The sequence below is a fragment of the Amblyomma americanum genome, chromosome 10, assembly GCF_052857255.1.
Source record: "Amblyomma americanum isolate KBUSLIRL-KWMA chromosome 10, ASM5285725v1, whole genome shotgun sequence".
In the NCBI taxonomy this organism is placed as follows: domain Eukaryota; kingdom Metazoa; phylum Arthropoda; class Arachnida; order Ixodida; family Ixodidae; genus Amblyomma; species Amblyomma americanum.
In genome coordinates this window covers 32,637,058-32,649,895 of record NC_135506.1, presented here as the reverse complement: position 1 = coordinate 32,649,895, position 12,838 = coordinate 32,637,058, and the positions used below count along the sequence as shown (strand labels likewise).

The following is a 12,838-nucleotide window of genomic DNA, read 5'->3' as shown; positions in this document are numbered from 1 at the left end:
CGCTGGAAGAAAAATGTAAAGTGCCCGTGTCCTGTGATGGCTATTGACTAGTGGTGATTTGTAGGAAATGTTCCTGACATTTACTTAGTGCTCTTAACCCGCTGAAATGCGAATGTATTCTTTCCTTCGTTGTGCCAGATGTTATTTCATTTATGTGCAAGTTCAATTTTCAGTTGCTTTCTTATAAACTGAATAGTTATCGGGAGTTTTCCCTCCTCTCCAGTATCTTTTGCTTTCTTCGCTAGAGAAGCTGCTGTTTCGCTGCCAGTATTTCCACTGTGCCCCTTGAAATAAATTAAAAATATTTGGTATCGCTGGAGACTTTGCAGTTTTCTCTTGACTGTGTGAAAAATAGGGTTAGTGTTGCTCGAATTCTCTTCTGGCTTTAGCTGCCAACAAGCTACCGGTAAAGATTTGAAGTTTTTGACGGCCACTTTTAGACTGAATAAAATGTATTCCATTTTCTATAGCTACTGTTTCTAATTGAAAGTTTTTGGAATATTTTGGCAATTTTTATTGTTTTTGTGCAGAAAAAAATTTCTTCTAAAGTTACGGTATTGCTCGTACCGATTAGTTAATACTGTCACATATAATCAATACGGGATGCTTCTGACGATAGAAACAAAATTCAAGCCTGCCGAGGGGTTATGAGAGGATAAACTGATTGTTGTAGTCTTATTTTACGATATATGAAAAATCGCGTCACGTTCATAAATAATTTCCCGTTGAAAATGCGTTTTTCGATCATTTCTGGGTATGCCACAACCTTCCTTTCGAAAGCAGAACATTGCATTCACAGTTTGTGATACCAGCCAGGTTAAGAACATATAGATCAGGTGCCGACAATCGCTGCTTGCTTTAGCTTCAGCAAGGGGTGCGAGTAAAGCAGTGACGGTATTTTTGGAACGAAGAATGTTCCTAGTGCCAATAATCACGCGCATAATGTGTAACCTCTCCAAAGTCACATCGCAATTATGTGCATTTATTCACATCGGATCGGATCGGAAACACATTTATTGAGCTCTAGAAAAGAGATCTTCACGGCTTCAGGTGGCGTCTTCCATCTTCCGATGGCGTCTTCCGTCTTCATTCATAGGGTTGGTGCCTTAGTCCAATGCTCAACTGAATATGGCCATCCCGCGAGCGAGCTCTACTATGCACCTTTGGCCTTTCAAGCTTACGCTGGAAAGCATACTCTCCCACTGCTCCGCACTCGCGTTTTTCATTCTATGAATAGTTGGAGCCTCAATCTTTTGACAGGCCCATGATATATGGTATAAATCTGGTTTCTCTCCGCACCATGGGCACCTAGCCTCATACTGCGTAGGGAACGTTTTATTAAGAAGGTTTAGATTCGGGAAAGTAGCCGTCTGCAGCTGTCGCCATGCAACAGCATCCTCTATGCTTAGATCTTTATGCAGGGGTGGATACTTCAGTCTGACCCCTTTATAATAATTTAGGATATCTGAGTATCCCATGGGTACTGCAACATTACTGCCATTGGTACGGCCGGTTTTATTAGGCGATGTTCAAAACTACGCAACTGTATGCACCCGCTGAGAGTTAGCACAACATAAAATTTGAACACATAAACATGCGTAGCACGTAGGCTGTACGCCGGAAATAATAGCATACGGCAGCAATGAAGAGTGACGCCATTTTCTAAAATGTTTGAATATTTACCCTTGCCCAAGGCTCAAATCAGCTATGATTCCCTAACCGTTGCAGTCGCTATAGTCAAGCTAGGCGTGATTGCCAGAAGATGTTGCGGTGAAAAAAAATTGATGAAATACTTGTGGGGTTTCTACACTGGTTGCTTCCTTCATACTCAAAGGTAGAGTTGTGTTAGTGAAATGGTCTAAAAATACTTGTTATGAAATAAACTTTAATAGAGAGATGTCTTAGTTTAAGAAGTCATTTCTCATTTATTCTCCGGAGGTATAATAACAAGGAAACTTGGAGTCGTCTGCATGGACACATGAACATTTGCGCATTTGTGTGCAAACTTTGCACGAAGCAGGGGGCAATTTACTTGAAAGCAATATTTTTTTTCTGTAGCGTCGCCACACTGGTCGCGTAGATTACCGTCCCCACAGTCTATGGCCACATCGAAATAGTCCTGTCAGTCTGGTGCGCAGCTTGAGCCTGCAGGCTGAGATGACGGCGAAGTGCTCCTGTAGCTTGTGAGTGCACTGACCTCCTTTTTAATGGCAGGCGGCAGGTGGCCGACATGCACGCGTGCGTCTATGACAGCCATCAGGCACATAGTCTTCAAAGTCGGACAAAAGTCTAGCACGTGCATATCCGTCAGCGCCTCTTCGCATAGTTCAGAAGTCTCCTCTGCACTACACTGCATCCACTGCTCGACCGTTGCGTAGGATTTCAATCCTCGACCACCGAAGACGAAAAGCAAATTGTCAATCACGCAGCAGCCCGGGAACCGCCTGGCCGACGGGCCTGACCGCTTCGGCGTCACTACGCTCCAGGAGGACTTCTCAGGGCTGTACTTGTGGATGATGCCAAAGTATCGGTCCCGGTCGAAGTCCAAACCTCCAAATACATACAGCTCACCGTTGTAGACGAAGGTGGCGTGATCTTCGCGCCCTTCGGGGGGAAAGCCATCGACGCGAGGCCGCACCCATGTCGAGGTGGACGTGTCCAGATACACCAGAGAGCTGCTGTAGGCTGTGCCTCGGCCAGAGAGCACAAGGGCTCCGCCCCACACGTACATACGGTCGCCAATGGCGGACGCCGAGTGGTACATGGTGTTCTCCGGAAGCTCGCCTCTGGTTGGCACAGTATGCCAGCGCAATGTCTTCAGGTCGAGGAAATCTATCTGCGGCGTGGGTGGGCCATCCACCGGCCATCCACCATAGAGGTAGACTCGGCTGCCCACCAAGCATGCAGTTTGGCCGAACCGAAATTCTGGCCATATGCCAGACACTTCCAGAAGACTCCATGCCATCGTTCTGGTGTCGAAGCGGTAAACTGCGCTACCCCCTTCGATATAATCCCGGCTGCTCCAGAGGTAAGCGCTGTCACCGTAGGCGACGACCGTGCGGCTGTAATTATTATGCCAGGGGCTCCCGTCCGGAAGGGACTGCGTCTGCAGCTGGTTCCACCGGTAAGTCGCAGGGTCGAATACGTAGACGTCGACGGACTCGCGTGTGGTGCGGTCCACGTCCCCGCGGTCGGGGTCGAACGAGTAGATCTTGCCATTAATGGAGACAGCCGTGTAGTATGCGCCTTCCGGCACGCCATATAGCCGCGCCGTCCACATCTTCGCTACTGCAAATTCCTCCCGGGAAAGATGCGCAGGTTTCTTTTCGGTCGTAGAACGTGCACGTGCACGAGCGGGATCGTTTTCTTCAGCCCTTTCTTCGTTCTCCTTTATGCACGTGCACCTGTGTGAGGGATGTTCCGGTGCCCCTACAGGCGAACTTACATACTTTGGGTGCACTGGCAAAAGCTATATGTAATTATAAGATAACAAAAATATATAAAGTGACTGAACATTGTTTTGTGAAGGGTTACGTGCTGGCCTTCAGGTTTTTCTGTGTCCTTCGCTTGGCCGCAGTGACTTATTCTGCGCAAAATTAAATTACCTGCCAGGTGTTTGCGCGCCGGCGTGTCTGTCTTCTGTGTATTTATCATTTCCTCTGTTCCCCTTCATGGCGCCTTTTTGTAAAAATGTGTTCACCCACGTTGCCAAAGAGTAATCAAAACCCATCTATACTTTGCCAAGTGGTGAAGAAAAGGATGAAATGTGCTGTTGAAATGCTGGCAAAGAGGCAAGGCGTTTTTAGAGAATGCCGCGTCGCCCACCAAAAGGATGACGATGCCTCTGAGGTGCACGCAACAATGCCCTTTGGCCCACTTCCCTAAAGACCACTGTTTTTCACAAAAATGTGAACTTCTGCTAAAAGGCCAAATGTGCCTGGGATTCCAAGTGTTTACAAACGCACAGAATTCTCTCGGAACGCAAAACTGTCGGAATTCTCGTAAGCAGCAGTAAGCAGAGAGAGAGAGAGCGATTTGATGCGTACCGGTTAAGACCTGCGCGAGCTGTATGAGTGCCAACGCTAGCGTCGAGGCACGCTTTCATTCGGAAGCTCCAAACGCGACATAAAAATGAATGTGTTCACGCTTGTTGTGATAACTGGTAAATTAGGGAAAAGCTAATATGAAAGTATTCAATTTGTTTCTATTCTTTTTTCGAATTTCTCCGTCAACACAAATGCGCGTCTCGCACTCTATTCGGGCTCAGGCTGTCGCAGTTGAGTGGTCGAAACTGAAGGAAAATTCCTTCCCTAAGGCTATGCTGAACACAATTTCATGAAAGCTGTCCCTGCGGCGGAGTCCACGCTGTTGTCGGACTTGAGAGCAGGCTGCTCTTCCCTGAACATATACGTGTGTTCAAGACATGAATTTCACATGCGTCTACTCACCGCGATGCGAGTGCCAGCCAGTGCGTGTGTGGACATCACCCCATGAAACTCATGGTATTATGCCAATATCAACCTTCATTCCCGGTTTACCTTTCCTCCCTTTCCCCTCTCCCAGGTGTGAAGCAGCAGGCCAGGGTCATGTCACCACCGGCCGACCTTTCCTCCTTCCACCTCATTAAAATTCCTTTCTCTCTCTCCCTCGTTTAAGACAAAACAGCTTCATCAGAATACGTACTTTTGGTTGAGGTCGATTAAAGAATACCTCGCCCGCAACACTAAGGCATCGCGGCTGATGAAAATCTAATTAAAAACAAAACAAAGGGGCATAGTGCCAAGACGATAAAAGAAACCATTTTGATAATGTTGAAAACAGGAAAATGTTCAGGAGGTGAACCCAGCGAAGACAGGTAAAGTTTGCCTTCTCTCTAGACTCCCCACGGGCGTCCAGCAATGTCATGTTTTTCTTCTTCTGCCTTCCTTCTTGTTATTCCTTTTCGGTTGTCGAAGCCATCGTTGATTCACATAATATCTTTTCCGCAAGTAAATTTACTAATCATCAGGTACATCCTGGTTAATTGTCAACGTTTGCTGCCTACACTATTGGAAATCCTTAAACCTCCGAAGCTTCTTGAATGGTTTTTTTGATTTGTAGATTCTTGCCCCTCCTTCTGTGCCAATATGTGGTCTCTCGGTCTTGTCTTCAAATGTGATCTGCCAGGTGTGTTCAAATGTGGTGTGGCAGGTGTCTGCGGATTGTGTTTTGTTAACTGATTGTTTTTTTTTTTGCTATGTTGCCACCATGGAAGCACGCTAGCCCTCTGCCTTGCTGCCGCAGGAGTGACAGTGGCGGTCAACGCAGGCTACTATTTTTCGTATGATTTCTCCAGTATATTTTGCCACGTCCTGTAACATTTTAACTAGCTTTTGATCTTTTATTATCTGTTTTCTCTTTGCGTGTTTTTTCCAAGCTTTCCTGCCAATATTTTTTTCCGTGCTCCTTTAAGACACAATTCTGCGCGTAATGATCAAATCCTTGCACTTCAGCATCGCAACGGCAATTGCGCTCTCCCCTAATCTTGACTCGCTGGAAGAAAAATGGAAAGTGTCCGTGTCCTGTGATGGCTTATGATAGGTAGTGATTTGTAGGAAATGTTCCTGGTATTTGCTTAGTGCTCGTAACCCAATGAAATGCAAAGGTATTCTTTCCTTCGTTGTGCCAGATGTTATTTCATTTATGTGCAAGTTCCATTTTCAGTTGCTTTCTTATAAATTGTTTAGTTATCGGCAGCTTTTCCTCCTCTCCAGTATATCTCGCTTCCTTCGCTTACTGGCTGTTGTTTCACTGCCAGTATTTCCCGTGTGCCACTTGAAATAAGTTAAAAATATTTAGTATCGCTGGAGACTGCAGTTTTTTCTTGACGATGTGAAAAATAGGGATAGTGTTGCTCGGATTCTTTCTGGCCTTAGCTGCCGACAAGCTACACGTAAAAATTTGAAGATTTCAACGGTCACTTTTGGACTGAATAAAACGTATTGCTTTTTTTATGGCTAATGTTTCTGCTTCAAAGTTAGTGGGATATTTTGGCAATTTTTATTCTTTTTGCGCAGAAAAAAATTGCTTCTAAAATTTGAATATCGCTCGTACTGATTAGTTAATACTGTCACATATAATCAATTCGGTATCCTTCTGAGGATAGCAAAAAATTCTAGCCTGCCGAGGTGTCATCGGAGGATAAATTGATTGTTGTAGCGTTATTTTACGATATAAGAAAAATTGCGTCACGTTCATAAATAATTTCCCGTTGAAAATGCATTTTTCAAGAATTTCCGGGTATGTCACAACCTTCTTTTCGATAGCAGAACATTCCATCCACCATTTGTGATAGCAGCCAGGTTAAGCGCATAAGAAAGAGGTGGCGACATTCACTGCCTGCATGAGCTTCAACAAGGGCTGTGAGTAAAACAATGACAGTAGTTTTGGAACGAAGAATGTTCGTAGTGCCAATAATCATGCGCAGAATGGGTAAGCTCTCCAAAGTCACATCGCAATTATGTGCATTTATGCAAATAACTGTCATGCGTACGACCGGTTATATTGGGTCATGTTGACAACTACGCAACTGTATGCACTTGCAGAGAGTTGGCACAACATAAACTTTTAACACATAAACGTGTGTAGCACGTAGGCTGTATGCCGGAGATAATGTCATAAGGCTGCAATGAAGAGTGACACCATTTTCTCAAAAGTTTGAAAATTCATCCTGGCTCAAGGCTCAAATCCGCTATGATTCCCTAACCGCTCCAGTCGCTAAAGTCAGGCTAGGCGTGATTGCTAGAAGATTTTACGGCGACAAAAAATTGATGAAATACTTGTGGGGTTTCTACACTGGTTGCTTCCTTCATACCCAAAGGTAGAGTTGTGTTAGTGAAATGGTCTAAAAATTGCCTGATATGAAGTAAACTTTTATAGAGAGATGCCTTAGTTTAAGAAGCCGTTTCTCATTTATTCTCCGGAGGTATAATAGCAAGGAAACTTGGATTCGAACTGCATTGACACATAAATATTCGCGCATTTGTGTGCAAGCATTGCACGAAGCAGGGGGCAGATTACTCGAAAGCAATTTTTTTCTTGCTGTAGCGTCGCCCCAGCGGTCGCGTAGATTACCGTCCCCACAGTCTATGGCCACATCGAAAGAGTCCAGTCAGTCTGGTGCGCAGCTTGAGCCTGCAGGCTGAGATGGGGGTGAAGTGCTGCTGTAGCTTGTGAGTGCACTGACCTCCTTTTTAATGGCAGGCGGCAGGTGGCCGACATGCACGCGTGCATCTATGACAGCCATCAGGCACATAGTCTTCAAAGTCGGACGAAAGTCAAGCACGTGCATATCCGTCAGCGCCTCTTCGCATAGTTCAGAAGTCTCCTCTGCACTAGACTGCATCCACTGCTCGACCGTTGCGTAGGATTTCAATCCTCGACCACCGAAGACGAAAAGCAAATTGTCAATCACGCAGCAGCCCGGGATCCGCCTGGCCGACGGGCCTGACCGCTTCGGCGTCACTACGCTCCAGGAGGACCTCTCAGGGCTGTACTTGTGGATGATGCCAAAGTATCGGTCCCGGTCGAAGTCCAAACCTCCAAATACATACAGCTCTCCGTTGTAGACGAAGGTGGCGTGATCTTCGCGCCCTTCGGGGGGAAAGCCATCGACGCGGGGCCGCACCCATGTCGAGGTGGACGTGTCCAGATACGCCAGAGAGCTGCTGTAGGCTGTGCCTCGGCCAAAAAGCACAATGGCTCCGCCCCACACGTACATACGGTCCCCAATGGCGGACGCCGAATGGTACACGGTGTTCTCCGGCAGCTCGCCCCTGGTTGGCACAGTATGCCAGCGCAATGTCTTCAGGTCGAGGAAATCTATTTGCGGCGTGGGTGGGCCATCCACCGGCCATCCACTATAGAGGTAGACTCGGCTGCCCACCAAGCATGCAGTTTGGCCGAACCGCAATTCTGGCCATTGGCCAGACACTTCCGGAAGACTCCATGCCATCGTTCTTGTGTCGAAGCGGTAAACTACGCCACCCACTTCGATATAATCTCGGATGCTCCAGAGGTAGGCGCTGTCACCGTAGGCGACGACCGTGCGGCTGTAATTATTATGCCAGGGGCTCCCGTCCGGAAGGGACTGCGTCTGCAGCTGGTTCCACTGGCAGGTCGCAGGGTCGAATACGTAGACTTCGACGGACTCGCGTGTGGTGCGGTCCACGTCCTCGCGGTCGGGGTCGAACGAGTAGATCTTGCCATTAATGGAGACAGCCGTGTAGCATACGCCTTCCGGCACGCCTTCCAGCCGCACCGTCCACATCTTCGCCACTGTAAAATTCTTCCGGGAAGGCTGCGTAGATTTCTTTTCGCCGTAGACCACTGCAGCACGCGGCGGAGTTCTTCGTTGTCTTCAGCACGTTCTTCATTACTCTCGATGTACGTACACTTGCGCTTGAATGGCAATATTATGGGAATTTTTGCTCTGCTGTTCAATATTTTCTTCCCGAAACAAAACGCCTACCATCATAAGCTTTCGTAATGCCCCTTTTACGCTTTATTTTCGTAATTCCCTTCTTGATCACCCTACACGTTTTCCTTGTTTCTAGTAATCACTCTCTTGCATACATTTAAGCATGTCAGACCCCCTTACCACCCTCAATCACCTCTGTCACGAAAACTGAGCTGCCCAAATTTTTTAGATCATCCTATGTTCGCCGCATGCAATTTGCAATAGGGGTAGCCACCGCCTGGTTGTGGCCAATCCCCCTTGTCGGTATGTGCCATTTTATGAGACAAACAACAACAGCTTGTGTCAGCGATGCTTCAGCGTCTCTATCGCCGAAGGAACTGTCATAGGTAGGCTCCATGGGCAAAATCAAAAGAAACAAGAGAAACGAAATAGAAAGAGACTGTATATTGTGTGTTGTCAGTTTGGCTCTGCCGTTCAATATTTTCTTCCCTAAACATAACGCCTACCAGGATGAGCTTTCGTAATGCCCCTGACATGCTTTGGTTCCATGGGCAAAATCAAAAGAAAGAAGAAAAACGAAATAGAAAGCGACTGTATATCGTGTGTTGTTGAGTTGGGTGTTAGGGTTAAGGTTTTTTTTCAGCGTTTTCCCCTGGCTGTAGTGATTTATTCTGCGCAAGAGGAAACAAACTTTCGCGTGCTTCTGAGCCGACCTGTATACCTTATGTGTGACAACGAACGATTCAAGGAAGTGATCCTATGCCGTCTCCTAATAAGTCACACGCACCTTACGCACAGCTTCGTGGTATAAAAACAAGACAAACCTGTTTGCGAAGAATCGGGAGATGAACTTGCGGTTAACCACATTTTATTTATTCTCTTGTGTGAAACCAGAAAAACTAAGAAAAAGTACTTTACTCCATTTTATAATGAATGCATTCCTTTTCATCCAACATTGCTCTTAGATGACAATGCCATTGTTAAATACCTTCTCTTTTTAGCTTTTTAAAAAGTGCAGGCGGATTTGAAAAACTAAATTTTTAACCACTGGCTCCCTTTACTACATTACACACCTCAGCCACTTTCTCATTTCTGAGAAGAAGGCTGAGGTTTATATTTAAGTACTGTCTCCACTGTCTCAAATAAAATCTCAAGGTCAAAGTTCAGGCGCCATCAAGATCAAAGGTCAAGGTCGGGTACCAGTGGCGATATTCGTATGTTCACGTGATAATATACCTCAGCTTGAGCCATACCAAAAAACCAGTTAAGTTCGGCTTTAACTTGTGAGACATTGTAGGTCATCGCCGATGTGACGCCCACTGTCTCAAAACAAATGTCAAGGCTAAGGGTGAAGGTCAGGTACCCTATGCCATAGTGATATCATCACGTGGTCATACTACCATAGTTTGGGCCATACCACAACGCAGTTAAGCTCGGTTTGACCTTGTGAGGCATTGAAGGTCATCGTCTCATCCACATCGAAATCAGAAGTTGTACCCCAAGGAGTAGAGCTCTCGCCATGAAAAAAGTAAAGCATTCTGCTTAGATGCTCGATGGTTTACGGATCACGAAATGAATGTGGATGTGCAAAACTAACCCGCACGACTCGAAGCATTCTGCAAAGAACTCAGTGCTACTCGTCTGATTTTAAACTCCCAAGTAGTTGCAATACTTTTGCTTTGGAAAGGCACCTTGTTTGTGACAATATTCTTCTTCCGGACGATGCAGTTAATGAGGATGGGAAATGAGTTCTGCAGCAAAAATTCAGCAAGACTATTTTCACCTGGACGAAGGGGCAGGAAAATGCAACTCCGACGAAAGAAAAAGAAAAGGAAACCTGGTTCCACACCTTCCACATATTGGCTCATTACACTGAACAAACTCCGGAGTCCTTACATGTACTTACCATCGATAATAAGGCTACATAATATCGTAACAATTACTAGTTCTTTTAGGCATTCAGACTGGGGATACTGTAAAGCGCATAAGGCCTAATTCATGCTGACAGAGCAGTCACAATAACAGGATCTCGCTATGACACTCCAAGCTAATCTTACGGAGATACAACCTCTCGAATACGAAACATGTTATTTATTAAGGTATTTAATGAAAAAAAAAGTGGTATTCGTTTTACGCTCACTAAGGAACGGCGTTCAAGTTCTAATGGTCAATGGATTCGGAAGAACAGTTTGGGCATTTTCTTTAGCGGCTCTGTCATATATAAGCATAAACTGTTATCACTTTGTTGGCTCATTTGGGCATCCTATGCTCAAGCATGATATCTAGTAGCGGTTTTGTACCTATAAGCGGTGCATCAGTGAAGCCAAGATGGCAGCTTGAACGATCTTTTTATGCAACTGCGGTTGGCTGATGATCAGGTTGACTTTCACTTGACGTCCTGCTAAGAGCAACGAGGCCTTTTTTTTCATTTTTCCGAGGTGTAAGAGAGTCCGTCATCACTCTGGGGAGGACGAAAACTCTGTTACAACAAGTAAATGAAAAATACCGCAAGCTGCACTTTTGCTTGCTTTAAACTGCGAGAGATGCGAGAACCAGCGACTACCATTCTTCTAACGCTGAAAACAACAAAGCTGGAAATATTCTACGACTCAGTTTCTTTGATGTCACTTTAAAAGCTTTGCCGTTTTACATTCGGCCAACTTTACGAATTTTAATGCAAGAATTTGTGTCCGCGTATTGTTACATATCGCGCAACAGTCTAACGCGACTTCTACACGCATTATCTATTTCCGGCACCCTTCACTGTTCCTCGGTATCTCCCAAAACGCAATCCGAAAAGCAGAGTAACGTGTCAGCGCTGATTAAACTTCAGCTGGCGTTCACTGACTGGTGTTTCATTAAAGTTTTCTCTCTTCAAAAAATTGGCGGTGGTTTGAGCTCTGGTTAAACCTGTGACGCGATAACTACAGCTGGCCGAGTGGAACTTGGTCTCGTGACCAGCCACGTGGTGAACCACGTGATCAGCCACGGGGACGCGCCGCCAACAGCTGCTCCGCACCACGTGACCAACTAAGTGACAGCGTGGCGGCGCAGCCACAGGGTTTGCGTTATAACGCATAACGCTGAGACCGCAAACGCGAGAAGTAAGGCTCGAAACGAGGAAACTATCCTGAAGCGAACTCCTTTCCGTTTTCTTTCTCATTGCGGGAAGCACTGAGAAGCGCGATAGTCACGACCACCTCAAGGCGCTCAAGCCGGATGGCGCCGGCGAGCACTCAAGTGGCGACAAGTAGGAAACTGCTGTGCAAATTATTTATTGGCAAGCTTTGCGAAAAGGGACAACGTTCGACGGCTCTGGAGTTTTTTTTTTCTTTTCCGGAGTCAGGTGCGATGGGAGATGAAGGCGGTGGAGTACGTTGCCCGACGGACATACTGAATGGCGCAGCGAAGACGATGCATGCAGTTCATCGCAAGAGCACGCTGAATGCCAAAAAAACGGCTAAGTTGAGGATCCGATACTGAAGCGCTCGTTTCAAGGAGTGGCGCGCCTCGAGTAGACGAAGGCACTGCAGCTAAATGAGAAACAAAGAGGATAAAACATGTAAAAATCAAACAATGCGGCTGCAAACGACACATTTTATACAACGCAGAGCCGGCAAGCAAAGCTCGCGCCTACAACGCAAACAAATCAGACTGCGAGTCCTACCAATAGCTAATCAATATGGCATAACAGAAAACCAAGGTTTGCGAGCAGTTTGCTTACTCGGACTATCGAGGCCTCGATGCGCCGCCTCCTGTCGTTGATGGACAGGGACAGGTGAAGGCAGCAGCTCCTTACACCACGTCGTTATAGCAGCTGGGAGCTCGCACACATGAGCCCTCGCAAAGCGGCGACGATGGTTCGGGGGACAGCAGCTCACCGCGTCGATGTCCCAGTGGCGCCGACTAGGGGCCCTCATCGTGTTGACGGAAGGAGACCGTTGGAGTCCATGCCCAGTCGGCAGGCCTCGGGAAGGAGGTGAATCCTGTTTGCCGTGTTGCACCACCGGCGATTAGAATGTTACTCTGCACATGTCTTCATGGAGTTCATGTGCCACGTCGTTGTGGCATGTCAGTTATTTTCTTTCACAATCCCTGCTTCGCCTTTCTCTGAGACATGAACATGAGTTGAAATACATAAGGCAACAAGGAAAGGAAAGAAGCGAAGTAGACAAATAGAGCCGAAAATATGTTAAAAAAGAAAGGAACGTTGTGCACCGCAAAAGATCAGGACTGACGTCCACCTTGCCTGGCGAAGAGGCCCCCTTGAAAGTATGCAAAATCTGTTCATTAGCATATAGAGGTGATCAGGAATGACTGCAATGATTAGAAGGTCTGTTTTTGAATTGCATAGGCACGGGTAAAATATAGTTTGAAATA

General features: G+C 46.4%; 2 protein-coding genes across 2 annotated transcripts; both read right to left on the bottom strand.

Annotated features, from left to right (window-relative positions):
- Window positions 1–2,122: 2,122 nt before the first annotated feature.
- On the bottom strand, window positions 2,123–3,280 carry LOC144108159 (kelch domain-containing protein 3-like). The gene has a single exon (XM_077641436.1). It carries the CDS (start codon window positions 3,278–3,280, stop codon window positions 2,123–2,125), a length of 1,158 nt encoding a protein of 385 aa, XP_077497562.1.
- Window positions 3,281–7,150: 3,870 nt separating this feature from the next.
- LOC144108158 (kelch domain-containing protein 3-like) lies at window positions 7,151–8,308 on the bottom strand. The gene has a single exon (XM_077641435.1). The coding sequence runs from the start codon at window positions 8,306–8,308 to the stop codon at window positions 7,151–7,153; it is 1,158 nt and encodes a 385-aa protein (XP_077497561.1).
- Between the last annotated feature and the right edge of the window lie 4,530 nt (window positions 8,309–12,838).